Source organism: Synchiropus splendidus, chromosome 12, assembly GCF_027744825.2.
Source record: "Synchiropus splendidus isolate RoL2022-P1 chromosome 12, RoL_Sspl_1.0, whole genome shotgun sequence".
Lineage (NCBI taxonomy): Eukaryota > Metazoa > Chordata > Actinopteri > Syngnathiformes > Callionymidae > Synchiropus > Synchiropus splendidus.
In genome coordinates, this window is record NC_071345.1 from 2,088,386 (window position 1) to 2,114,916 (window position 26,531).

At 51.7% G+C, this 26,531-nt stretch overlaps 5 protein-coding genes across 15 annotated transcripts in view; 3 read left to right on the plus strand and 2 right to left on the minus strand.

Moving 5' to 3' along the window:
• LOC128768806 (C-1-tetrahydrofolate synthase, cytoplasmic-like) lies at nucleotides 1-2,031 on the plus strand. Its single transcript, XM_053881991.1, has 11 exons — nucleotides 1-19; nucleotides 117-291; nucleotides 354-438; nucleotides 498-557; nucleotides 622-675; nucleotides 778-914; nucleotides 1,009-1,109; nucleotides 1,177-1,313; nucleotides 1,387-1,498; nucleotides 1,559-1,686; nucleotides 1,749-2,031. The coding sequence occupies exons 2-11, from the start codon at nucleotides 191-193 to the stop codon at nucleotides 1,800-1,802; spliced, it is 969 nt and encodes a 322-aa protein (XP_053737966.1). The 5' UTR covers nucleotides 1-19; nucleotides 117-190; the 3' UTR covers nucleotides 1,803-2,031.
• On the minus strand, nucleotides 1,900-5,184 carry zbtb25 (zinc finger and BTB domain containing 25). 2 transcript variants are annotated; one of them, XM_053881960.1, is made up of 3 exons: nucleotides 3,949-5,184; nucleotides 3,380-3,563; nucleotides 1,900-3,309 (listed from the first exon to the last, which is right to left on the minus strand). In XM_053881960.1, exons 2-3 carry the CDS (start codon nucleotides 3,550-3,552, stop codon nucleotides 2,256-2,258), a joined length of 1,227 nt encoding a protein of 408 aa, XP_053737935.1. In that variant the 5' UTR covers nucleotides 3,553-3,563; nucleotides 3,949-5,184; the 3' UTR covers nucleotides 1,900-2,255. The 2 variants fall into 2 exon arrangements, with proteins under 2 accessions (XP_053737935.1, XP_053737934.1); XM_053881959.1 differs by having other exon boundaries at nucleotides 1,901-3,309; nucleotides 3,380-5,184.
• Nucleotides 4,700-19,377, plus strand: cdc42bpb (CDC42 binding protein kinase beta (DMPK-like)). 3 transcript variants are annotated; one of them, XM_053881858.1, is made up of 36 exons: nucleotides 4,700-5,299; nucleotides 6,800-6,891; nucleotides 6,969-7,052; nucleotides 7,327-7,422; nucleotides 8,135-8,283; nucleotides 8,370-8,463; nucleotides 8,526-8,726; nucleotides 8,793-9,041; nucleotides 9,336-9,552; nucleotides 9,796-9,873; nucleotides 9,969-10,102; nucleotides 10,194-10,436; nucleotides 11,522-11,632; nucleotides 11,709-11,941; nucleotides 12,857-12,959; nucleotides 13,026-13,150; nucleotides 13,224-13,326; nucleotides 13,398-13,546; nucleotides 13,771-13,853; nucleotides 13,929-14,008; nucleotides 14,070-14,255; nucleotides 14,900-14,999; nucleotides 15,068-15,204; nucleotides 15,282-15,421; nucleotides 15,486-15,567; nucleotides 15,636-15,852; nucleotides 15,914-15,976; nucleotides 16,046-16,290; nucleotides 17,042-17,396; nucleotides 17,464-17,561; nucleotides 17,628-17,712; nucleotides 17,791-17,908; nucleotides 17,983-18,100; nucleotides 18,175-18,262; nucleotides 18,366-18,427; nucleotides 18,491-19,375. In XM_053881858.1, exons 1-36 carry the CDS (start codon nucleotides 5,137-5,139, stop codon nucleotides 18,572-18,574), a joined length of 4,965 nt encoding a protein of 1,654 aa, XP_053737833.1. In that variant the 5' UTR covers nucleotides 4,700-5,136; the 3' UTR covers nucleotides 18,575-19,375. The 3 variants fall into 3 exon arrangements, with proteins under 3 accessions (XP_053737833.1, XP_053737831.1, XP_053737832.1); XM_053881856.1 differs by having other exon boundaries at nucleotides 13,926-14,008; nucleotides 18,366-19,377; XM_053881857.1 differs by having other exon boundaries at nucleotides 18,366-19,377.
• vipas39 (VPS33B interacting protein, apical-basolateral polarity regulator, spe-39 homolog) lies at nucleotides 18,533-23,724 on the minus strand. Of its 7 annotated transcripts, none has more exons than XM_053881950.1 (18): nucleotides 23,612-23,724; nucleotides 22,579-22,673; nucleotides 22,393-22,498; nucleotides 22,172-22,288; nucleotides 22,084-22,110; nucleotides 21,972-22,024; nucleotides 21,753-21,809; nucleotides 21,589-21,681; nucleotides 21,474-21,507; nucleotides 21,292-21,394; nucleotides 21,196-21,223; nucleotides 21,059-21,132; nucleotides 20,922-20,997; nucleotides 20,721-20,855; nucleotides 19,976-20,194; nucleotides 19,823-19,912; nucleotides 19,653-19,757; nucleotides 18,533-18,893 (listed from the first exon to the last, which is right to left on the minus strand). In XM_053881950.1, exons 2-18 carry the CDS (start codon nucleotides 22,663-22,665, stop codon nucleotides 18,873-18,875), a joined length of 1,425 nt encoding a protein of 474 aa, XP_053737925.1. In that variant the 5' UTR covers nucleotides 22,666-22,673; nucleotides 23,612-23,724; the 3' UTR covers nucleotides 18,533-18,872. The 7 variants fall into 7 exon arrangements, 6 of the variants coding, with proteins under 6 accessions (XP_053737925.1, XP_053737924.1, XP_053737923.1 ...); XM_053881949.1 differs by lacking the exon at nucleotides 23,612-23,724 and adding an exon at nucleotides 23,441-23,592; XM_053881953.1 differs by having other exon boundaries at nucleotides 18,536-18,893; nucleotides 22,393-22,495; nucleotides 23,612-23,721.
• Nucleotides 23,103-26,531, plus strand: part of LOC128768790 (protein Z-dependent protease inhibitor-like) — a 5,752-nt gene continuing 2,323 nt past the window's right edge. For both annotated transcript variants that reach the window (XM_053881961.1, XM_053881962.1), the window contains exons 1-4: nucleotides 23,103-23,254; nucleotides 24,920-25,218; nucleotides 25,277-25,570; nucleotides 25,636-25,909. In XM_053881961.1, coding sequence (XP_053737936.1) covers nucleotides 24,933-25,218; nucleotides 25,277-25,570; nucleotides 25,636-25,909 — 854 coding nt within the window. In that variant the 5' untranslated portion in view covers nucleotides 23,103-23,254; nucleotides 24,920-24,932. The remainder of the gene's footprint in view (nucleotides 23,255-24,919; nucleotides 25,219-25,276; nucleotides 25,571-25,635; nucleotides 25,910-26,531) is intronic.

Sequence of the window (26,531 nt, forward strand, 5' to 3'; positions counted from 1 at the left end):
TTCAACACGTGGACACCTGGTGAGTCACAAATAACTGTCTCTTGTTCTCAGTGTTTGGAGAGTAATGGAGTGTTCAGTCTCTGCGCCACTTTTTCTTTTTGTTTCTGCTCTGCCAGTCTCTCCTGTGGTTTATCTGTCCCAAGGTTTGTGTGTCCATCTAACAAACGCTGTGTCTCTCTGTCGAGCAGTCATGTCTGTCTTGACCTCTGTTGCCGGTCGTGCCCTGTTCTCCTCACGGTACGGACACAAACGTACCATAGCAACTCTCATCTCTGGAAAAGAAGTGTCTAGGTAAAGCATCATCACGCAGCACCAGGTGACCTCAGTTGAACTTCACAGTCGGTTGTTTTTAGGTTGCTGACAGAGAAAATGAGGAGGGAAGTTGCAGAGATGATGAGTCAGGTTCCAGGCTTCCGTCCGGGCCTGCTGGTTCTCCAGGTGAGCGCAGTGCTTCTGCTGCCTCTGCTGACCTCCAGTCACCTTCTCACCTGCGCCAGGTGGGAGACCGGGACGACTCCAACTTGTACATCAGCAGCAAACTGAAGGCTGCTGCCCAGGTGAGAGTCCCTGGCCACGATGGCCGGTCTCAGAGCGTCTCACAGCTTGACACCTTCTGGACAGGTCGGGATTGAAGCCAAACATGTGCGCCTGCCGCGCCACACCACCCAAGAGCAGGTGCCGCTTCTTCTTTTTCCTCACCGATGATGGAGTTGTGGTGTCGGTACTGGGAGGGGCTTGTGGTTTTCTAGCCACCTGACTGGCCACACTGTGCTGCAGGTGCTGCAAACCATCAGGTCCATCAACGCCAAGGAGGAGGTTCACGGCCTCATCGTGCAGCTTCCACTTGACTGCGAGCTCAAGATCGACAGTGACATCGTGACAAATACTGTTGATCCGGAAAAAGATGTGGACGGGTAACAAACATGCTGACTAGCTAGCTGAGTCCAAGTGCGGCTTGTTGATGGGTGTTCCAACATCCGCTTGCTACTCTCTTCCTCTATTGAAAAGGTTGAGTTGCATCAACGCAGGTAAATTAGCTCGTGGAGATCTGAGCAGCTGCTTCCTCCCCTGCACCCCCAATGGCTGCATGGAGCTGATCAGACACGCAGGTGAGGAGACACACACCAGCCCCAGCAGATGCACCCCCGCTCACACGCTCCGTGGTCTGGTCTGCAGGGGTCACTGTGGCGGGCAAACACGCCGTGGTGATTGGACGCAGTCGGATTGTGGGCGGGCCCATGCATGATCTTCTTCTGTGGAATCACGCCACTGTGACCACCTGTCACTCAAAGACCGTGGACCTTCCCAAACAGGTGCGTGGTCCCTGTAGCACGCAGGAACCACACGTTGACTCTTAGGAGCTGCTTGTACTGATCTCACATGCAGGTGGGTCGGGCTGACATCCTAGTGGTGGGCGCTGGCATGGCTGAGATGGTCAGAGGAGAGTGGCTTAAGGAAGGCAGTGTGGTCATTGACTGTGGCATCAACTACATCAGAGGTGACGTGAGCCTGAGCCTGCGCCTGTGTCTGTGAGTGACCTGCTGCTACTGTGCCTCAGACGCCAGCCGCGCCAGTGGCCACCGGGTCGTGGGGGATGTTCATTTCCCGTCGGCCCGTCAGAAAGCAGCTTACATCACACCTGTTCCTGGAGGCGTGGGGCCGATGACCGTGGCGATGCTGATGCAGGTGGGTTCTCGCGTGTCTCTGCTGGGCTGGCACGGATCTGACAGGCACCTTCTTTGCTCCAGAACACGGTCCAGAGCGCTAAACGCTTCCTGCTGAAGAGCAAGACGCTGGCTTGAGAGTCGGGCACACTCCGACCCACACGTCAGGCTCTGGTGCTCCAGGTCTCACCTGGGCTGTGGAATCATGGAGAAACAAGCCATCGGGATGCAAAACAATCTGCCGAGCAAAAATAACGATTAAGACAAAAAATATTTAATCACAGACGTAAAGAAAGATTTGGACCACACAATCAGGAGCGAAACATGTGACTATGGTTTCCCTTCTCCAATAAAGCAAGCTGTCACACCGTGGAGCTCAGATATCAACCCGCGTCCAGGGTGCGCCCTGATTTACCAGGTGGAGGTGGTGTGAACAGAGTGGCGTGTGTCACAAACGGACCCAAACTTTGCACCAAGTTTCAAACAAACAGGACATCACACGTCACCTGGATACAAATGTTCAGTGACAGGGTTCGACAAAAACTGTTGGGAGAAGAGCGCCGTCCTCAGAGTACATTTAACATCAGCTGGTCACATGATCTCATTGCAGCGGCCGTCGGCACTCTCCTGAGAAACCTCAGAGTCTAGCGAGTAGGACGAGCTTCCGTTGTCTTGTACATCTCTGTTGACTTCCTCTGAAAGCAGCACTCGGCTGCCTTCACCGACGTGATCGCTCTCGCAGTACTCCTCGGCGCCCGGGAAGAGCTGGCTGCAGGGGCGGCTGTGGCGATGGAGGCGGGGCTTCCCAGTGTGAGCGTACATGTGTTCCTGCAGCTGCCCCTTGTGGCTGAATCTCAGGCAGCAGACGGCGCAAGCTATCTTCCTCTTGCGCGAGTTCAGGGCCGCGGCTGGCGAAGAGGCGATCTGGCCTTCGCTGCGACTCCTCTTCAGCTCTGCGGCCAGCTGGCTGGCAAGGACTTGACTCTGGCGAAGGGCCTCCTCCAGCTGCTCCTGGCTGCCCACCGGCCCCTCACCCAGGCCCTGGCTCAGACCGCCCATGAGGTGGGCGGGCTCCAGGGTGTGACTGAACAGGTGCAGGCGCAGGCTCTCCGGGCAGGAGCACTGCTCGCCACAGCGTGGACACTGAATGAGCTGAGCTGGGGGCCCCACCTCTGCGGCATCCGCAGTCCCTCCTTCGCTGTCGGCATCAGCCCCGGTCTCCTGCTTGATGTGGGTGGAAGTGTCACATGTGTCTCCAGATGCCATGGAGCAGACGGAGGGCAGTTGGTGGTCTGACGGAAGCCTTTCCAGTGCAGCTTGGAAGGAGAGCCTCCCTTGCCGACCGCCCTCTGCAGGCATGCTGGAGGCCGCAGCTGCCTTCAGGTCAGCAGACGCCTCTTTGGTGGCCAGCTGAGAGGAGATCTGGATGCCGTACAGGTTGGACATGCGAGGAGTTTCGACAGTCGCCTCATCTGCACCGTCGTTCGATTTGGGAGCCAGTTGATAGGCGTGAAGGAAGCGGACTCCGTCCTGCAAGCGCGTCTGGTCCACCGGCTGCTGCGGACGCGACCCCGTGTACATCAGGTGGAGCAGGTAGCTGAAGACGTCAGGCTGAATGTCCGTGGGCTGGATCTTGATACACTCACTAGCACACACAAACACGCACGCACGCACGTGAGGGTCCGAGCTGAGACATGGAGATGTGGTTCTCTCACCTGGACTGGTGGATGAAAATCATCTTGAAGTAGTTGGAGAAGGCTGCCAGAACAGCCCGGTGAGCCTTGAAGTACACGTTGCCAATAGCAACGGTACAGTCACATAGAAAGCCAAACTCCCGCTGAACATTGAGCTGCTGCAGCAGGAAGAGGCTGTGGGAAGAAACCTCCATGACCCCTCACCCTTCAGCACACGCACACGCGCATAGACACACGCACACACACAAACGTGAAAGACTGGTCAGGGACTTGTCCAACGGTTCATTGAGGAACATGAAGAACGCGTCATGACGGGCGCAGAAGACGTGCAAACACTCGCTCAAGCGACCGCCCGCTGCAGAAACGGCGCACATGCATGCGCTTTCGTAAGCGAATACACGCACAATACACGGACACAAAACGACAAGTTACGCGCACGCAGCTACGCGGATCCGTCGCGCCCGCTTCTCCGCACACGCTTCGAGCTAGCTGCACGCACGCGCTCATGCACGGAGTTTGACGCGCGCGCCCCTTCTGCGCATCAGCGCCAGGGCCGTGCACGTGGCTGCGCGCGCTAATCACCGTCTTACCGCGGAAATACGAGCTCGTCCGGACTCACGCTCCTGCACCGCTGATCTCGCTCAAAGAGACGCCAAGTCTCGCGAAATCGAGATCTGTGTGTCAATTACAAGTGCACACGTGACTTTCAGCAGCATGTAGGTATTTGATCCAGCCTTCAGCTTTTATCTGTCGGAAACAAAAGCAGAGCCGCATGACACGCCGAGAGGTTAGGTTACTTTATTGAGGCGCGCGTGTTGACATCACGCACTCTCACCCTCACAGTTCAATTCGACGATCGCGTTACACAGTCTCTTTCTACCAACAGCAGTAAAACATTGGGAGCTAAACCTTCCGCTGGCCAACCAATAACAATAAACTATATATAACTTGATTTTTTTTCGTCGTATACTGCACAGCGTCAGTGATGGTGAGAATAAACGTTGGCGTCATTGTCGGTGATTTGGTTTGTGGATGTAACTTGCTCCTGGAATTTAAGAGCATCGAAAGAAAAGCCAGTAACTGTACACTTCCATGTTTCCGGGACGTTCGATTCAGAGCTCAGACTATGATTGAATAAAGAGGATTTTTTTGCTCTGGTCGTTGGATCGGTTTGAGAGTGTCTTCTGTAAATTAATGAATCAGTTCATATTAACCATTACATTCCAAGCCATAGAGAACAACGGCAAACAAGAACGATTAATAAAATAAATACATGAATCACGCCTCGAAAACATTGTTTTGAAAGTATACTTAGGCGGAAGTGTATCCCAGTGACGTCATCCTGGTCCCGAGGCACCGTCCTGGATTCAGCCATATTCCCGACTGATCCGCCTCACCGGCAGGTTCGCCTGCGGAGTGTACTGGTCCATCCGAGCGCTACCAAGGGGAACCGTGGACGGTTTGTCCTGCTTTTCAGTCCGGGTCCAGAACCAAATTTGGACTTGGAACCAGTCCAGTTGACATGGACGCTGTGACCCACATTCCGCCTTTTGAGTCGAAAGTCCAGAACCATCGGGATTAACGGCGAGCAGAGCACGCAAGGCCCGCGGGCGAAGGCCGGTGAAACCGCGTCCCCACCTGTACCGGTTCTACATGTCCGCCCGCCGTTCCAGGAGCCGCCTAGGCTAACGCGACGTTAGCAGGACGCCACCGGAAACGGGCTAGCTATTCGACTGCTCCTCAGACCGTGAGCCTCGTTGGTTGCGATACCAGGCAGGATGGCCGCCCAAGTTCGGCTCAAGCGGCTGGATGAACTTGTGCTGAACCACAAGGACCGGCTAAGCGTGGAGACTCTGCTGGACCTGCTGATCTGCGTCCACACCGAGTTCTCCAGCTCTGCCATGAAGAGGGAGAAACACGTTTCTGACTTCCTGAAGTGGGGTAAGAGTGTTGTTGTTGTTGTTGTTGGTTCCTGGTCCGTGAGGTGTGTGTGTGTGTCATGTCTTAGAACTACACTCCTTCTGAAAGTGCTGGAGTGGATTCCCGACAGGTCAGCGGAGTCTGTTGGCCCTGGACTCAAACCTGGCTCTCGTGATGCGGAAATCGCTCATGTGGATCACAATAGGAGGAAAATGTGCTTATTCCAGTTAGGATGGGGAATTAAGAAAGTACACTATTTTCAGCAATAACGTGCCCCTCAAGAGGCGGTGGCTAAAATCCGGACACTCGGGAAGTCCACAAGGACGAACCAGTGGTGGGCTGAGACATTTCTCACAGAATGTCATCATTAGAGTCAAGCTTCCCGGAGCAAAGCTCCCAAACGTCGGCGCTCCGATGGTGCCCCACATACGCCAATGCTCTGGGAAAACAGCTTATTCAAGTGACTAAGTACGGTATGACGTGTTTTGGTCATGTCAGTAGTCAATTGAACTATTGAGCAGTAAAAATCATGTGTAACGGGTCGCCAAGTGTGTCTTCTTGATTAGATGGAACAACGACCTTCATACGCTGTGACCCTCTCTGGAACGGTTTGCTGACCCCTGATGTGCACCGTAACTGTTGATGTGGAATGTAGCCCTTGCGAGAACATTCACTGGTGTAGCTCCACATCATGGTTTGTGAGGGTTGGACGTAGAGTTTTGATGGGTGGAGACTGTCACTGCTTGGTCTGTTCAGACCTTGATCTTGTTCATACATAAGCCGCAGGTGCAGTGGTGCTGTCTGCGCTGTGGACAGGTCAGTGGTGCACCGGCTTAAAAACACTGGGTCCAGCATGGAGAGTGAGGAAATAGTTGAAACTAGCTGCGTAATTTGGAGAGTCTTGATTGGTCCACGCTGCTCTCACGACACGTTGAACACAGTGAGAGAGACGACTGACGATGGAGAAGGTTAGGGGAGTTGTTCTTGAACAATGTTGTCGGCCCAGACAGCCATCAGACCCTTTACATCTATCATGTTGGTGTGGAGTCGCCTGAGGCGCAAGGTGCAGCTCTCCAGCCGGGATCAAGTCCGCGGCCAAAACCCGACCCGCTTGTGTTCACGTCGGACTTTTGAGCCGAACACACTTGGTCTGGAGACAGCCTCTCACATTTTTTATTCACATTAAAGCCCTCAAAATGCGCTGTTTTCGCCTGTGTGCCCAAAGTTCTGACACCACAGCCAGTATCAGCGGCTGTTTCTCAATTCCACTCCTCCAGGAGATCCACTCTGTTGATGGAGCTGTGGACACACGAGCGAAAACACTGCCTTTTGAGTGTATTGGGTAAATGAAAAGCCTGATTTAATCCGAATTTAGCCTGTAAAAATCCATATATTAGCCGCGCTGTTGTATAAGCCGCGGGGCTCAGGCCGCCAGAAAAAAGTAGCGGCTTATAGTCCGGAAGTGACGATACATGCAGTGCAGATCCTTGAAGTACTGAACTCCTCTATCCTCCTCTATAGTTGGTCCATTCACATCGGTTCTGAAGAACCTGCGGTTGCACCGAGATGACTTTGAGATGTTGAAGGTGATTGGACGAGGCGCCTTCGGAGAGGTAAAGCAACACACACTTTGCATTGTCCGATTGTTGTACCTCACCTGTATCACACCTGAGGTCTCCTCCGTCTCCAGGTTGCTGTCGTGAAGATGAAACAGACAGAACAAGTTTATGCCATGAAGATTCTCAACAAGTGGGAGATGTTGAAGCGGGCAGAGGTGACTTGCTCTTTAGCTCCCTCGGTGTCTCTCTCTCTGTCTCGTTCATTCTGTCTGACTGGCCCACTCACCCTTGCTTTCCCCTGAAAGATTCTTGTGCGTGACCTGCCTCGGTCAGGCAGGAATCTAAGAGCAGATATTCCACACTATCTCCAGACACTGAATTTTAAGCATCCATTCTGATGCTTGAGAGCAGAAATCCAGGGGTCTGACTCTGTCCCCTTCCCTGTGTGAGTACATGGCTGAATACCATTTTCATTTTCCGATGTCCCAGACTGCTTGTTTCCGAGAAGAACGTGATGTCCTGGTGAACGGAGATTCTCAGTGGATGACAACGCTACACTATGCTTTCCAGGACGACAATCACCTGGTAAGTATGTGAAGGAGATGGAAAGATGCCGCCTTTGGCCCGGGCTGGCCCCTGACATGCTACTGGTTGTACTGCTCCGCTACTATTTCTCATAGCACGGCAGTACTGCCACTACTGCAGTGCAGTTTTCCTGCCTCCTCTCCATTGCTGTGTGCTTTGCTGCTCCACTTTTGATCGTTGCCTCATCAGGGGAAATGGTAGTCCACACACTCGATGGCGACACGACTGACTTCTGAGGTCTATATACAGAATGCACCTGGGGATGTGTCTGTGACCCACTTTTCAAAGTAGAAAAATAATAGTTAACTGAATGACAGATGCCAGGAAAGAAGCATGGCCTTGTGTTCAGTGTTTTCAAACCAACTACCTGAATATCAACAAACATCAATGTGTCAAGATGTCAGCTGTGGACCATGACCACTGGTCAGTGGATGGACGCTCATCCTCAGCTGGTGTTGGTTGACAGATCCTCAGCTTCAACAGGTTTTTATGAACAGATGGGTGTGGAAAGGTATGACCTTGACAAGTTGGAAGTAATGTTGTGGTTAAGCAGACACTATTGCTAACATCAACAATGAACGGAAGTGTATCAGTCCAGGTTTTCTTTTGACATTCAGAATTACCTGATCTTCCCTTGCTGTCTGTAACAGACATTGTCCCGTTCGGTCAAAGCCAGAGCAAATGACAGTGATTCTGCTGTCTTTCCGTCCAGTACTTGGTGATGGACTACTACGTGGGTGGAGACTTGTTGACACTGCTCAGCAGGTTTGAGGACCGACTCCCAGAGGAAATGTCCAAGTTCTATGTGGCTGAGATGGTTCTGGCCATCCATTCAGTCCACCAGCACCACTACGTCCACAGGTAGCGACTCCACCCACTTCATACAGCAGGGGCAGCTGCCTGCGCTCCTGTGTGCACATGTGTGTCACTTTATTTCCATTTTCCAGAGACATCAAACCTGACAATGTCCTTCTGGACCTCAATGGTCACATCCGACTTGCTGACTTTGGATCGTGTTTACGTCTCATGGAGGATGGCACGGTAATGTCATGCATCAGATGAAGGTTCTACATGACAGGAACATGACACCTGGTCATCCTCAGGTCCAGTCTTCAGTAGCTGTTGGGACCCCAGACTATATTTCTCCAGAAATCCTGCAGGCAATGGAGGATGGATTTGGCCGCTATGGTCCAGAGTGTGACTGGTGGTCTCTTGGGGTCTGCGTGTATGAGATGTTATTTGGAGAAACGCCGTTTTACGCAGAGTCCTTGGTGGAAACGTATGGGAAGATCATGAACCATGAGGTCAGATGCCTATATTCTTCTTCACGTCAGGTCTATGGGGTCTCTTAAGTCCTCTTTTGTCACCAGGAGCGACTTCAATTCCCATCCCATGTCAGTGACGTCTCTGAGGAAGCCAGGGACTTGATACAGCGGCTGCTCTGTTCCCGAGACCGAAGACTAGGCGCCAATGGGATCCAGGACTTTAAGGAGCATCCTTTCTTCTGTGGCATCGACTGGGACAACATCCGATCTACCCAGGCTCCCTATGTCCCAGATGTGTCCTCACCCACAGACACTTCAAACTTTGATGTTGATGATGACAACCTGAAAAACTTGGTGAGATCTTAGATCCCATTAATCCTTCAGACTGTCAAAATGAGGAAACCACATTGCTTTCCTTTGTTTCCTGGGCTGAACTTGCACTTCACTTGCGGCCCTTTGTGAACTTTCACTCAACATGCATGCGTACATCCTCAGTTAACCACGACTTAGTCCTGGTCAGCAACACACCCTGGACAGGTCGCCAGTCCCACGCAGGGCACGACCTTATGACCTCTCGACATGTTGATGATTCTTGTGCCAAGAGGCAAAACGGACTGGATTGTGATTGGTCACTGTCTTCTCCAACAGGAAGTGGGTCCACCAGGTCACTCTGCGTTCAGCGGTCAGAACTTTCCTTTTGTGGGCTTCACCTACACTACGGACAGCTGTTTGTCAGACCTTGGCTCACTAAGACCTGGGAACTGGCAAGACAAGGATGGAGCTGAGCGACAGGATGTGGAGGACTTCAAGAAAAGAATTCATTACCTGGAGGAGGAGAACCGCAAACTAAAGCACCGATTGGAAGGTAGAGCACATCCCCTCAAGCCAGGTAGCGTGTGTCAGGCACAGCTGGTCAGCAGGTCAGGTGCAAGACGGTGCACCCGGGACACAGACATAGCACCAGTTAGAAGGTGGGGCAGAACAACACGTTTGACCATGAATCCGGCGGCGCACATGTAACCTGTCTGCGGTTAAATAAAGAAAACCCTGGAGTGCAGTGTGAACCTGAAGCATAGACACAGTAGAAACTCTTGTCTTCTTCTTTCAGAGTCTGATGGAAGTTCAGGTCTTCAAGAAATAAATAAACTGAACGAAGAAATCGATCGACTGAAGAAAAAGATTGCAGGTGAGCTAGCAGTAGTTCTGTCATCAGCATGAGTGGCATCAGGTTTTGTGGTTGGTGCAAATGTGTCAGTGGCTCTGCTCCCTCTGCCCTCGCAGACTCTGATTGGCTCCAGCATCAGCTGGAGGAAGCAGTCTCTCTGAGACAAGACAGTGAAAGTGCTGTCTCTAAGGTCCAGAGTCTAGAGAGACAAGTGAAGAGCCTGAGACAAGACAAGGACAATGTCCACAAGGTAAGAGCAGATGACAAGAGGACTCGCTCTTCTGTTGCAGGGCTTCAAGACTGAGACTCATGTGCTAATGCTGAAACCTTGTCCTGCACAGCAACTCTCTGAGACTCTGGAGCTCTTCCGCTCACAATCTCAGGAGCTCAAGGACGTCCAGTCTCAGAGGAGGTCTGCTCTTCGCGAACTGTCTGAGGTGTCTGAGCGCATGTCAGAAGTACGCTCTTCCAAACAGCGTCTATCCCGTCAGTTGCGTGACAAGGAGGAGGAAGTTGATGCACTCCTGCAAAAGATGGACACCATGAAACAGGAGGTGCGCCGGACGGACAAGATCCACAAGGAGGTAAAGCTTAGAACAAGGGACGCACCATGATGAAAGTGCTTGGCCCAAGCAAACCTAAAAGGAGGTTACCAAGGCTGAAAAACGAAAGATGACTAGAGCTGTTATACCGATTATTCGTATCTTCTGCAGTTATCAGTCAATTAAGCATGTTCTCTCATGTAAATGTGCGTTTAAGTCTCATACAATTTCCCTTTTATTCATAGGAAAACTACGACAAAGTGCCACCACTGAATATATATCTATGTTCCGCAAGTGGGAAGCATAAAAATAAAATATATCAACCCACAATTTCACTCGTATATGACGTTTCAGAAAGATGCAGGGACTTATTTTCAGACAAATTAAGACCGATGACCGTTTGTGGACTGAACAGACTCGCTCTCACTACCATCGTTCAAAAACAACTTCTCTAACTCCCAGAACACTGTGGTGGAAGGTTGTGCTGGGGAACAGGAGCGCAGCGCTGCGGTCTGGCACTCAGGATGTGTGCGGATGTTTGATAACTTGTGTGTTTTTGCCTTTGTTAGGCTGATAAACACCTGATTTTATTGACAGACCGAGTTGCTTAAATGAATAATGCCGCACTCTACACAACCAAGCGTAAATATGCTAATTTTCCCCAAGTTACAGAAGATCACCAGGTGAAGACGACTCGTAGAGCTAAGAAGTGACAGGAGGTCAAGCTGATGGTGGTAAACAGGTTGTCGCGTGGCTCGTGACGACTTCCTTGAGACGTGCTTCGTAGTGGGTCACAAACCAGCTGTTGTGCGCAGAGCGCCGCCAGCTGAGCAGGAAAAAGGGGACATGGCCTGAGGCTGCACAGCAGGGGGCGCATCGAACTCAGGCCACCCGAGACAGAACCCAGCAGGGTGAAAAGCCCCTAAAAGTCCTCCACACCGATGCTGATTTTGCCACGTGTGTTGGTCGAAAATTTTCGATGCATTCCTGGTTTTAACACTTGAAGTTTACATAAATCTCAAACGTTGATTTTACCAAAATATTGACAGCGTGACAAAGACACCCAGTGAAAGTGACCTGAAGTCATGATGGTGGACATATCGGCTTTAAAGATTTGTCTGTATCAGGTGGATGCTCGACTGCAGGAAGTGTTGGCGGAAGCATCGAAGGACAGAAAGCTGCGTGAGCACAGTGATGCGTATGCCAAACGTCTGGAGGCTGAGCTTGAGAGCCTGAAGGTGGGAACTTGTCTCATGGTTCTATCCAGCTTTGTGCGTCAGCAGTAACCTAACAGGTGCGACTTGCTTCAAGCAGCGAGGAATGCCCGGGTTAGGGGCCGAGTCCCAGCAAGAGTTGTCCTTGTTGAAGGCAGAGCTTGATAAGAAGGCAGTTTTCTATGAGGAGGAGCTTCTCAGGAGAGACTCGCTCAACAGAGCTGAGGTCCAGAACCTGAAAAAGAACCTGCTGGACTCTGAAGGGGCTCACCTGTCCATGAAACAAGAGCTGATGCTTCTGCGCGAAAAGTCTGATCAGGACAAACGGCTGAGGTGAGTTGCACGCCCGCGACACATTCTTCTATTGTTCACTCACATTTCGGATCATTTTTAGTTCTTATTTTTCTCCACGATGACTGAGAAGGCATTGCTATTACAATTCTGTGACCGCACATGTGACCTGTCATATAGAGTGTCACAAGATGAACCGATGCTACAGTCACCTCTGTAAAGACGCAGCCATTTTGGACGTCCACGCCAATCTGCTGTGTAGACCATGTATACCTGTACAGTAATGCATCGCAGCGCATGCTCACTTTAAACTTCTGCGCCAACATTGGCACATGAGCATAACAAATCATAAAGCTAGGGTTTTTATTCAGTCACCACTGAGTTGCTGTGAATCATCCTCGACATGCGAGAGCAACCATCCCCTCAAAGTGTGAGAATATTAACAATATGTCGACCAGCTGTCGCTGCGTCGGCATCATTTTAAGGTCATCCAAACAGGTGCCCCTGTAAAGGCTGAACCATGAAGTCCCTGACATTTATAGACTTACTGACTCCATGCACATCTGAGACAAACGCTGATGAATTTTTACTCAGCTTTCCTGATAGTGACGGTGACATGAGTATTTTGCCGCTGTTACTGTCTGCACAATGGCCACACATTTGAATTCCACATGGAGACGGCTTTGAATTTTATTAAAGTGAAGCGCTGTTCATTCAGAACAACACACCTGTCCTGCATCCAAGTTCAAACAACACTAGTCTAGCTGCACAGCAGGGCAGGCAAAGCTGCAACATTCAGCATCAGTGGTGCAGATCACAGTGATGCTGAATATGCAGAACAAATGGGATGTGCAAACACAAATAACCCCTGAAGAGGTTGGTGGCCAGTCTGCTCTATGACTGCGACTTGGGATTGTTGTGGTTCCCGCTTATGCTATGCCTTTCTGAATCCTCCAGAGTTGACATGGACGACATGATCCTGGATCTGAAGAAGAAACTTGAAAGAGAGAAAAAGCTCCTGACGGAGGAAAACCTTAAACTGGCGTCCAAAGTTGAAAAGGTTGGTCAAGGTCAGCTCCTGCTTCCCGGGTCAGGTCCTGGCTCTGATTGTTAACTTTCTCCACAGTTGTCCTCATTCGTGGACAAACTGACGTCTCAGAATTGTGAGCTGCAGACGGAACTCCGGGATCTCTCCGCTAAAAAGGAAGGAGTTGCTCACTGGGAAGCTCAGATTGCCGAAATTATCCAGTGGTGAGTCCAATAGCGGATGCTTCTGAATATGTCTGATGCCGATGATGGACCGTCTGCCTGACTGTGCACGTAGGGTCAGTGACGAGAAGGACGCGCGAGGTTACCTGCAGTCTCTCACCACCAAGATGACGGAGGAACTGGAGACACTCAGGAACTCCAACCAGACCAGACCCGTGGTAACATTCACAGAGACATTCTTGTGTGGAAACAGATGAGCTGATGCATCTCTGGTGCCCACGTCTGCCAGGATCCTCTGTGGAAAGTCAGGCGTAGTCAGAAGTTGGATATGTCGGCACGTCTGGAGCTCCAGTCTGCGCTGGATGCTGAGATCCGAGCCAAACAGCTGATTCTCGAAGAAGTTAGAAAACTCAAATCTTCCAATGTGTCTCTGGAGAGGTGACTGACACACACACACACACACACACACACACACACACACACACACACACACACACACACACACGTTTGTCTTGGTCAGAACCGTCACTGACAAATTGCTTTCCCAGCCTCTTACTCTTGACCATCTAAAACAAATGGCTGACCTTTGCTTTTACACACACACACACACACCTCTGCACTGTAGCTCTACTTCAGTGTTCCCCCTCTCTCTCTCTGTACAGCAAGCTGAGGGAGAGCGAGGACAGGCGGAGGCAGATGGGCGAGCAGTTGGACACGCTGAAAAAGGACATTGAGGATGACAAAGGTGATTAAACTGGTCTTTGTCTTCCACCAACAGGAAGTGAAACACAGTTGGTTTCTAACGTTTGTCTCACAGCAGGTCTCAAGTTTCAAGAACTGGAAGACTCCATCTTTGAATACTTTAACACGTCCCCGCTTGATCCCGATCTTTCATTCAAGGTGCGTGTGTTGGCGCCTGTCGTTGAGCTGTGCAGTCATTGGACCTGTTTTTGTTTTTCAGACGAGCTATGATTTAGACTCTCAGAAAGAGGAAACCCCATCTCCCACGGAACCTGAGGCGAGTCTCCATGACTTTGATCTCACCGACTGCACTTGGACCTCTGTTTTCACCTTGTCCCGTCTCTCTCCACAGGAAGTGAAGTGCACCAGCCCCTCCCCTACTGCCCAGTCCACCATCCTAACACAGGTGAGTTACATTCACGCTCCACCGGCTTTTGAGTCGCCCGCCTCATGCGCCTCAGTCTTGATGCAGTTAGAGTTGAGTAAATCAGTCTGTTCCTGTCGGAGTCATGATTGTCATGTGATCAAGTGATGAACCACAGAAGTACTTCACGTGAAATTTGGCAAAACAAAAAGTGAAGTCTTCGCTGTCTGCTCCGCCTGAGACTCTACTTTGAGGCTTTAGAATTTGTTGATGGTCCCTAAATGTGAACCAAGGCAGACGAGCGCGTCAGAGAACCCGTGAGGACCACTCCATCTCATCCAGAGACTCGGAGTCGACCAGTGTCATGATCAAAGGTTGCCTGGTTTACAAATCACTTTCAAACTACCATGGTGAACCATGAACCAAGTCCACCACACTGTCACATGCCGGTGTTGGCTGTCAAACGCCGCGGAGCTGGAGAGTGCGACGCCGTCACGGTCTCCTCCTGTTCACGTGTGCAGGTCCAATGCAGCCAGTGAGCCGCGTGTTTATCGAATCAATGGTGAGATGCAGAATTGTCACCGTGGAGAGTGTGTTTGGCAGGATGTGGTATACGATTATCGCCCCTCACTATCCCACCTTTCAGCAGCCAGACACTGTGCTACAGGTCTCTTTGTCTTTTCCAGAACCATCAACTGAACATGAAAAACTTCAAGACTCCAGTCCAGTGCTTTTACTGCAGTTCAGTCATGACCGGTCTGATGAGACAGGGCTTCTGCTGTGAAGGTATGTGCGCGCACACATGCTCAAACACACATCCCCTCCAACTCATCTGGGCCTCCCTTCCTCTGCAGTCTGTCCCTTTGTGTGCCATGTGACCTGCAAAGACCACGCCCCGCAGGTTTGTCCAATTCCAGGAGACCAGGCCAAAAGACCTCTGGGTGTGGATGTTCAGAGGGGAAGAGGAACGGCCTACAAAGGCTATGTCAGGGTAAGACCCCCGGCCGGGTACGGCCCAGTCCAGGTGCCACAGTGACTGGTTGGTGACCCACTCGGCCGCTCCCCCAGGTGCCCAAGCCCAGCGGGGTGAAGAAGGGCTGGCAGCGGGCGTACGCCGTGGTGTCCGACTGTCGGCTCTTCTTGTACGATGTCCAGGAGGGAAAGTCCACGCAACCGGGCTCAGCTGCCAGTCTGGTCTTGGACCTCAGGTAACCCCGAGTTAGTGGTGGACACGAGGGTCTCTAGTTCATCATGTCTCATCATGCCTTCCAGGGACGAGGGATTCTCAGTCAGCTCAGTTTTGGCTTCGGATGTGATTCATGCCACACGGAAAGACATTCCCTGCATCTTCAGGGTGAGTGCTTCACATTTTCCTCCTCTTTCCCCAGACAAGTAGCATTTGTGTGGCTTTTCCTGGCTCAGGTGACGGCCTCAGCATCCTGCTCGCCGCTCTGCTCCACGTCTCTGCTGGTTCTGGCAGAGAGCGAGCAAGAGAAGAGGAAGTGGGTGCGGATCTTGGAAGGCCTTCTGAACATCGTGAGCCAGAACGCTCTGAAGATCCAGACCGTGCACGTTCCACATGAAGCATACGACTCCTCTTTACCCATCATAAAGGCCACCCAGTCCGCTGCTGTCCTGGGTCAGTACCTTCATTCTGCTCCTCGCACTGGACCGAGCGTTGACCCAGTATTGGTTTGCAGATCGGGAGAGGATTGCTCTGGGGACTGATGACGGACTGTTTGTGGTGGAGGTGACCAGAGACGGTAAAGTCCCTCCCAGGTTTGCTGCCTGACAGCTGAACATGTGGTGACCTCACTCGTGTGTCTCTCCAGTCATCGTGCGAGCGTCGGACATTAAGAAGGTTCATCAGATTGATTTGATTCCGAAAGAGAAGATGGTCGCGCTGCTGTGTGGCTCTCGGAACCGTCAGGTGCACCTGCAATCCTGGGCAGTTCTGGAGGGAGGGGAGTCCAGCTTTGACCTGAAGCTGACTGAAACTAAAGGCTGCCAGGTTCTGACCACAGGAGTCCTCTGGCCTGGAGGTCCCGCTTGTCTTCTGGCGGCCATTAAACGCCAGGTACGTCTCCGCAGTGAAACTAGGTACCGTCACTTCCGGACTATACGCGCTACTTTTTTCTGGCGGTCTGAGCCCCGCGGCTTATACAACAGCGCGGCTAATATATGGATCTTTACAGGCTGAAATCAGAGCTCAAAATGCGATGTTTTCGCCCGAGTGTCCACAGCTCCGTCAGCAGAGTGGATCTCCTGGAGGTGTGGAATCCAGAAGCAGCCTCTGAGACCAGCTGTGGTGTCGGAACTTTGGGCACGTGGGCGAAGACAGCGCATTTTGGGGGTTTTAATGTGAATAGTACACGCGAGACTCTGTCTCCAGACCAAGTGTGTTTGGCTCAAAAGTCAGACATCAACCCAAGCGAGTCGGGTTTTGGCCGCAGACTTGACCCCGGCTGGAGAGCTGCACCTTGTCTCTGGAATCTCTCCACAGGGGGTGAGCTCCTCGCCTCAGGCGACTCGGTGCTAGATGCTGGAAACGACGTGTCCAGTGCGACTATTATTTATTTATTATTATTTACTATTTCCTCACTCTCCATGCTGAACCCAGTGTTTTTAAGCCGGTGCACCACTGACCTGTCCACAGCGCAGGCAGCACCGCTGCACCTGCGGCTTATGTATGAACAAGGTCTGCTTCCTTCTTAAATGTAGTGGACGGGGCTCATATTCCGCTGCGCTCTATAGTCCGGAAATGACGGCATTTGAATGATGCTGATTCTAGTCTTCTATACCTATATTCTACCTATATTTTTTTAAAGGTTTTGTGCTTTGAGATCACCCATGTGAAACCCCACCACAAGAAGCTGTGGGAAGTGCAGGCTCCAGGCCAAGTCCAGTGGATGGGGATGGTTCGGGAGCGACTGTGCATCGGCTACCCTTCTGGGTTTGCTCTGTTGGCACTTCAGGGGGAGTCCTCACCCATCAGCCTGGTGAACCCTGCTGACCCGTCCCTGGCCTTCCTGGCCCAGCAGCCCCTGGATGCCCTGCACGCCTGTGAGGTGGGGACCAGCCAGGTTCTGCTGTGCTTCAGTTTGCTGGGCGTCTACGTGGACGGACAGGGGCGGCGCTCTCGCACGCTGGAGATGATGTGGCCTGCCTTGCCACTTGCCTGCTGTAAGTCATTGTCCGAAGCAGCCGAGATGTTCTGGTGGCTTGGTTCTGACACGGTTGTCGCCATCAGGCTCCAACTCCACTCACCTTTCTGTTTACACGGAGTACGGAGTTGACGTGTTTGATATTCACTCCGCCGACTGGGTGCAGACCATTCCCATCCGCAAGGTGACTGATCCAAGAGTTCACGTGGTCTGATGGCTTCAATAACCTCGATCCTCCTTGTGTTCTCAGATCAGACCCTTGAATGTTGAAGGAACTCTGAATCTCATCAGTTCAGAGCTTCCTCGACTGGTTTTCTTCAAAAACTCCTCCTCAGGTCAGTTTCTCTCCTCAGTTTGTAGTCTGCGTTTTTTTTTTTCTCCCTCATTTCAAATGGAGCCCCATCTTTCCCTAGAGGGCGCTCTCACTATTCCAGAAACTTCGGACCAAAGCAGGAGGTTGATGGTCCGAACTCGCAGCAAAAGGAAGTTCTTATTTAAAGTTCCGGAAGAAGAACGCCTTCAGCAACGGAGGTAGGTGGGGCAGTGCTGAGAGGTGCCAGTGTTGACCGGTTGTGATGCACCTGACAGTCAGACATCTCTTTCAGAGAGATGCTGAGAGATCCAGAGTTAAGGTCCAAGATGATCTCAAATCCAACCAACTTCAACCACGTGGCTCACATGGGCCCAGGAGATGGGATGCAGGTTCTTATGGACCTACCTCTGGTGAGCCATCCCTGGAATACATTGTCTGTTGCACAACTTTTTTACAGCGTAGCATCTCCTCCTTTTCCACACAGGATGACTCCCTCAAAGATCGGCCACGCCCACTTTCCAGCATCTCCAGGCAGAACAGAAGCAAGTCTCACATCAGTCGCACAGCGTCAGGTTCGGCCACACTCTCACACACACACACGCACTCTCTCTCACACACACACTCTGACGCGCACGCACGCACACTTGCCAACCAACTTGTGTGGTATTTTGTCAGATTTCGCGGCTGGGGCTTCTTCTCGAGGCGTGTCTGACCTGGACCCAGACCTGGATCGAGAGGTGAGAGTCCGCAGCCGGGTGACGTTGACAATGATGACCAATAATGAATGTCGTATTTTTCAGCCGGACTCCAGCTCCAACCCCAGCAGCCCCCCGAGTCCCAACTCCCCGCATCGGAGCCAGCTGACCCTTCAGAGCGAGCCCTGAGGGCCGCTCCACAGACTTGGATTTTACTTTAGGGATTTTATGTGTGACGCTACGCTCCCTGCTTTTTTACGCTGCCTTGCACACGGGTCGATCACGTGACTCTGGAACCGGGACCAACCTGCTGGAGCCCACACTGGTTAGCATCCCAGTGACTCTCTGCATTTATTCAGGTGGATCCAAGGGTTGACACCCCATCCTCAACACAGATTCTTTATGACCACGTTTCATTAAAAACAGTCTTCTGCGTCTTGACACGCCCACCCCCAGGTGTCCTGGACTTTCTTTCCCGTGTGTCGTGTCAGTTCTTCCAGCGAAGTTGCTAGAAGACAAAGACAGAGCAAAGTGTGCGGTCAAATCACTCGTTTCATAGCACAGGGTGCTGTTTGCTGGTGGTGAAACAAAGACAGAAAAACAGAAGACACACGTGGTGCGTGTCAGTGACACGGTGGCGCTGTGAGCAGGCGCGAGAGACGTCTGCAGCACCTCTCACTTCTGTTTCAGTCTATCCATCACAACCCATCCTGAAGTGAGGCCTGAGCAGTGGTGCCCGCAGAGGGCGATGGAACCCCACCCCACACGAACACATGATGTGGCCGGTGGCAGAGGAGGATGCAGGATGGCAGCCATTTTCTAGTCTTGTGAATAGTCTTGTCAAAGCAGCATGTCCATTGAGACGCCACAGTTTATTTAAAGCAATATTTCAATTCTTATTCTGGACGCACTGTCTCAGTCAGTGTTAAGGAGATGCAGGACATTGTCCTGAGGGACATCAGTGAAACTTGTGAATCAATAAAAAGGTTTCCTTCTCTCCCTCTGGTGTCACTTATTTGCACAAATTCTCACAGCAAAAAATGTGTTGTATGTGATGTTCATAAATGAGGCCTCAGGTAAATGTGTTTTTATGAAGGTGTGAGAACTTCCTTCTGTGCACATTAGCCAAAACATGAGGGGCTGCCATTGTTCGAGTGAAGAAACCCTGGAGGAAGTTGGGTTGGACTTGTCTGGTGAAGTCATCACCCTCCACTCGTCCTTCTTCATAAGATGAACAAGCAGCAGAAGACCCATCATGGCGACTCACCGGATTGTTGAGAAGCTCATCGATCTTGTGTTCCTCCGCTGATCCACCATCCACTTTCCCTCGATATGCAAGCAGCTGCTGCCGGTCCTTCAAGTCCTTGAGGGTCTACAAGCATGAGACGTGTCGTCATGTTCGGATTCTCCAGCTGTCGAATCACATGCTCCACTCACATTGATGACGATGTCATGGCAGCGATGCTTCTGTGCCAAACTGATCCGAAGGTCTGAGTCCTCCACCAGCGCCACGTACTGCTGCAACATCTACACAACAACATCCAGTCAACAGTCGGAGCCATTTCCACGGCTCGGTGAGACGCCACTCACCTGTGCAGGTGCACTGTTCTTGTGCAGAATGTCAACAACGCGGTGGAAGCCGATTGGACACTTTCTCCTGGTGAAGCCGAACAGCTTTCGCGTGGACAGCATGGCCTCCACGTCGCTCCAGGCCTTCTGTCGGGCTCGAGCGGCCAAGGCTGTCACCAGATGCTGCTTCTCTGAGAGCTTGAAGGTCCGCCGCACGTGAGCGGGGCTGCAGAAGCTGCCCTGAAGCACCGGAGCGCAGGATTAGAGTTGAAGACAGCAGGAGCTGGAGTCCATGACTCGTATGCATCGGCAGATCACTTCACCACGACAGAGCAGCGGGGACCTGTTTAGCCTGGCCTTCTCACGTCGCAACACTCCACAGTCTCCAGCTTACGCTGTGTGGCCTTTCAACTACAGCATCTCCTCGGAAGCTAGCTGTTACACTGGTGCCACCAGTTACAAGAGGCCGTTCCACTCCACCTGGTTGAGGACAACCTTGCCCTCAACTGAGTAACTATTGGCCGATTTTGCAAAAAAAAAAAAAAGGATTCACATGAAAACACCGGCGCTTCTTTCCTTCCCTATTTTGCCTTGTTGACTACCGTCGCCACCTCAGGGCGAACCAGGTTTTCTGGAGCTCTAACACAAGCTGTGTAGGACGGGAAGACAAGGTCACCTGAGGTGGACTTCAGTGGAAGACAGGTAAGACTCCAAAGGTCACGCACCAACACAGGCACCTCAGGGTCAACAGAACACACACACACACCTCAGGCTGCGTGTAGTGGTAGAAGCAACAGTAGTACAAGGTAGTTATTAAGGGCAAGTTGACAAGCGCAGATTTCCTGGGGAACTTGCGGAATATTTCTTCCTTCCCACCACGCTCTGCTTCCTGGTCCGACATCTGGAAACAGCAGAGGGAGGATTGAGCGTTCGACATGCGAGGGACATGTGCAGAGAGGCGTCTGACCTCGATGACTCGCTGCAACTCCAGCAGGTCGAGTTGATCCTGAACATGAGCCGAGTCCTCGGCACCGAAGCCCAGACTGCATCACAGACACGTCAAAGCTCCCGCGCCACACAAGCACCAGCAGGCGACCGTCTCACCTGACACAGTCCTTCAGGAAGTCCCGCCTCTTCTTCTCATCCGTCAATCGCAACTGTTTTCTATAGTGAACCATCTGAAAGAGGAAGTGACGTCACCAGAACTGCGTGAGTTTGTGCGTGTGGTAGCGGTGACTCACCGCTGCTTCCTCTGTTCTCCTGAGGCTCCTAAAGACAAGAGAGAGGCGCGTCAGTCAGCGTGTGACACTGGAGCCGCGGTGGGTCTGCAGCGGTACCTCAGCAGCTCCAGCAGAAGCTTCTCATCCTGGCTCTCGGTCAGGTGACTGATGAAGTGTCTGAGTGCAGTCTGTCTGAATTCCAACTCTCTGAACAGAACCTCTGGGAGCAGAAAACACAAGCACAGATCCAGGGACGGGAACGGCACGAGGTGATCCAAGTCTTGAGTCGATGAACCCACCGGCGTCCAGAGTCCTCTTCAAGTAGATCAGCACCTGCAATTGGACAGTGAAAAGCGGCCCTCGGTGGAGCGGTCAGACAACAAAGCCATGAGTAGTAGCGTGAGCATGACTGACGGCTGTGATGATGTTTCCGTCGTGTCGACCGGTCGCAACGTCCAGCAGCGCCAGCTTGTCCTGGAGAGTCCGGAAGCGCTCCAGATAGACCGGCTGAGAGAGCAAAGTCAGCGTGAGCCACTGGAGAGGGACACGGAGGAGGCCGCTCTGTGCGCCATAGTTACTTTGCCATGCTGCATCCTGCGGACGGTTTCGTCCAGACTCCACTCACAGGCCGACTCCTGTGCACATGGGAATGGGAACTGTCACACCGCAGGTGTATTTCTAACAATGGGAGCATGTCAGTCACTGAACCGTCTCCATGAGGGTTTTGTCCATGAAGAAAGCCACAAGTGAAACACAGACCGGAGCACGTTTTTCCCAGACAGAAGAGCCCATGTTACCTTGTATTCTGTTTTCGATCTTCTCAGTTCTGGACCAAGGACTTTCACAGGACCTGAAGACACAAGTGTATAAAAGCTGCTCCTCCTCCTCCTCCTGATGATGATGACTTACTGTCGCTCTGGAAGCTCCTTGCTTTTCCTAAGACAGCAGAGATCTGTCTCAGAAGGCGAACACGGATGCTTGAACGTTTCCACCTCACCTTTGAAGAGCGAGCTCAGCGAGTAGCCCGAGTGACTCCTGCTGATCACGGCAGCGTCTGTGTTGGCTTTCGGGAAGGACCCTTCTGAGGCCGTTTCCTGGACCGACCAGGCGATGCCTGCACAGAGGAAGCCCTGGCCGTCAGGCGCCTGTCCAGCAGCAGCAGCAGCAGCAGCAGCAGCAGCAGCAGCAGCAGCAGCAGCAGGTGGCGTCGCGGCTTACTTCCAACGGGCTCCCCGCTCCAGCTGACCTTCTGCACCTCGTCCTCCTCGTCCTCCTGCACCAGCTGACGGAGGCTGTTCACCGTCCGCCGGGACTCCTGCAACTGCTGAGGCAATTCCACACGCGTGAACGCTGACGACCTCCTCATCCGGGGGCGTCAAGTCGAGCACTGACGCTGACACTTACACTGCTGACATCATCGTCTTCATCGTCGAAGGTGAAGGCTTTGAACTTGGAACTGTTCCAGTATTCATCTTCATCGCTTCTCTTCATTTTCGCTCCTACTCGGCGACACAGAAGTCAGAAGTGCCCCAATACGCGTCGATCTAAGCCGCATACGCGCGTCAACAGTCCGACGGCGGTTGTGCAGTCGGCTTCCTGTCGCGCGGTGGCTGCTGGGAATTGTAGTGACCCAGCCACAGAAAGAAATCATGAATAAAATCCTCAATAAATCATAAATACCCGACGGAACAATGGCATTTGGGCCGAAATACGACGGCACAACAGCATGACATCCCGCCTTTCTACACGAACCCCAAGGTGAGCGAGAAATGCATGACCGGAAGTCCGTCGAATAAACGAAATAAATTCATGCATCTTAACACACACACACACACACACACACACACACGAGGTATGTCGTATAGGCTGTCTGAATTGTATTGTGATACGGGTGCAGACAACAATGTTTGGTGTTGGCTGGTCTCAACAACGATTGCTGGGTTTTCAGCTTTTATTATGAAATGGCGTAACCGGATATTTCCATTGCGCATCACTAGCGTTGTTGGTGATTTTGGACGCATCCGACACATTTGTGTTGGAACCGCAGAGCACGAGAGCGACGCACTGGAGCTTCGTGGAGGTCGGTGCCGCTTCTTCCTTCATTCCTATTGTATCACGCCAAATGCGCGCGCTCGTCATCGCCGACCGGCCGCAGTGAGTGTCGTCACAGTGGCGTCGGTTCATGTCCGAGTCCGTTAGCGAGCTACGCGTGTGACCGTGGTGTGGACCGAACACCTCAGCGCCGAGCTCAACTCCGCACATTTACCGTGATGCGTCTCCCCTGCAATACTCTGCACAGCCACCAGGGTGTCGGGGGAGCCGCGGAGGGGCGGCTGAGTGCTGGAGATAAACAGCCACTTGGCTCACGCCGCCGCCTAGTGGCGAAGATCTGCGCACTGCAACACTCGCTGTAAGCCTGAGCCGCGGTGTGTCGTACCGAGAGAGGAGCGCGTGCCTGCGGCCTGACGATGCTCGTCGGCTCCAGGTCAACCAGCGGAGTGACGTGCTTCAGTTGTCATGGTCAGCTCGGTGCCTGCTACACAGCGGAGCTCAGCCCTTCAGCCGGGAGCCTCCCAGCAAAAAGGCCCAGGCCGAGTTCCGCGAGCTTTTGCTGGGCTGATGACGTCATGGTTGAAGTGCTGTGTCATCCGTCAGAATGTCATTGTTTATATCTCTCTCTCTCTATAATATATATAAATGAATCGAATTAACGCGTTAAAATGACAGCTCTAATATACTAGTGCTGTCATTTTAACGCGTTAATTCGATTCATTAATTACGCCGCAATTAAAAAAAAAAATTAACGCGATTAATTATGAGCATCGACGGTGGCGAGCCAATACTTGCGCATTTGAATTTTGGCCCATGGAAGGACCCGCAGAGGCGTGTTATACTTCTATTATTCATTTTTGAATTGCTGAATTTGAGTCAGCCTTATTTTATTTCAGAATGTTATTTACTTAACTGAATCGCTGTATTTGTATTTAATTTTTTTTATTTTATTAAGCTTTATTTTATTGATTTCACTGTATTGCCGTATTTGTTTGGCATTCTTGAACGATGCACCAGGCCTCACTGGTTTGCGGATGTGCTTGACCTTTACTTTTAAATAAATAAATAAATAAATAAATATATATATATCGTGGTGGGACTTTAACAAGTTAATTACGATTAATTAATTACAACAAGAAAACGCATAAAAATATTTTAATCATTTTAATTTAATTTAACAGTCTCCAGACAACAGGGAACCTTTGTTACTGTTGCACAAGACACGTGGCAGCGAGGATGAGAACAACAACAACAAACATGGAGGAATCATCCCTGAACAAAAGCAAACAAAAGCATCTGTTTGCTTTGTCCTGGGATGGTTTTCACTTCACAATGTCCAGGGTTTCCACGACTCTGAATGGACTTGAAATACTAATAACATTGAAATTCTTATGCAAATATTTTTAAGACATGAAAAGAGCTTTTGTTTAAATAAGGTGATATAAAAACTGGAATACAGCCACCATCCTGATTTATTGTTGAACTGATGCAAAATAAACAATATTTTGTTGTTTAAATGTGTGTATTATTCCATCATTTGATTCAGTCATATACCATTCATTCACATTGGAAAATGTGAATGAATGTGGAAACTATTCTTATGCCATTATACTGTGATTAATTGAGATGATTTTTTTTAATTTTTTTTTCTGGTGATGGTGCTGTTCAACTGACGGTTCCTCTTGTCCAACAGAGCCTCAGAAGCCATGATCCTCTTCAGCTGGGCTGCAGTTCTCCTGCTGGTTGTCTTGGATCAAGTGTCCTGCCAATCCACATTTGGAAATCCAGTCCAGGACATGAGCAACAGAAACAACCGCTTTGCTGCCAGACTGTTCCGAGCGCTCGCTTCACGCACTGATGACAACGTCCTGGTGTCACCGTATCCTCTGTTCGCCGGCCTGTCTGCTCTGGCGGGCGCCACGTCTGCTCCAGATGAGGAGCAGCTGCTGAAGGCTCTGGGTCTGACTGGACTGGAAACCCAGGCTGTGCCAGGTGAGCTGCTTGTAAACAAGCCCTTTTGTGGAGACAGAACTCACCGTTTCTTGCTCAGACCTTTTCCAGAGCTTAAGAACCGCCATGCTGCCTGTAGAGCAGCCTGCAAGCCTGAAGCAAGGCATGGCCATCTTTCACGCGGAGAACGTCCAGATGCCAGAGAGCCTCGTGCGTCTGGTACCGTCCAAGTACGGAGGGAAAATTCAGCAGCTCCAGTTCTCCTCACCACACGAAGCTGTTGACAGCATCAACCGCTGGGCGCAGGGACAGGCTGGAGATCAGGTTCAGGATGTGCTGGGCACCGTGGACACCAGCACTCAGTTGATGCTGGCGACGGCTTCCTCCTACCAGAGTATGTGGAGCCCTCTGTGCAGGTGGAAGGACGTGCACGTGCTCAACTCTTCCTCTGTGTTCCAGCAAACTTCTTGCCGGCCTTCAACTCCAGTCTGACCCTGGACGAACGCTTCTACATCGACAAGTATCATGTAGTCATGGTTCCCATGATGCTGGGAGCCGGCAAGTACTTCTTGGCCTACGACCCCGCTGTGCAGGTGGGTGTTGTCCAGCTGCAGATGAACGCTGGGAAGGCCATGTTGATCCTTCTGCCTGATGAGGGTGTGGACATCGGTTCAGTGGAGGAGGAGGTGACCTCAGAGAAAATCCAGAGCTGGACACGTCAGCTCAAGAAAACGTGAGACTCTTCCTCTCTCCTCCTTCCTCCTCCTCTCCCTCCCTCCATCTCTTCCTCTCTCCTCCTCTTCCTTCTTCCTCCTCTCCCTCCCTCCATCTCTTCCTCTCTCCTCATTCCTCCTCCTCTCCCTCCCTCCATCTCTTCCTCTCTCCTCCTTCCTCCTCCTCTCCCTCCCTCCATCTCGTCCTCTCTCCTCCTCTTCCTTCTTCCTCCTCTCCCTCCCTCCATCTCTTCTTCTCTCCTCCCTCCATCTCTTCCTCTCTCCTCCTCCTCCTCTTCCTTCTTCCTCCTCTCCCTCCCTCCATCTCTTCCTCTCTCCTCCTCCTCCTCATCTCTTCTCCTCTCTCCTCCTCTACCTCCTCTCATCCTTTCCTCTCCTCCTCTTCCTCTTCTTCCTCCTCTCATCTCTTCGTCTCTCCTCCTTTTCCTCCTCTCATTTCTTCCTCTGTCCTCCTCTTCCTCCTCTCCATCTCTTCCTCTCTCTTCCTCTTACTCCTATCATCTCTCCCTCTCTCCTTCTCCTCCTCCTCTCCCTCCCTCCATCTCTTCCTCCTGATCCTCCTCCTTTCAATCTCTTCCTCTCTCCTCCTCCTCTTCCTCCTCCTCTCCCTCTCTCCATCTC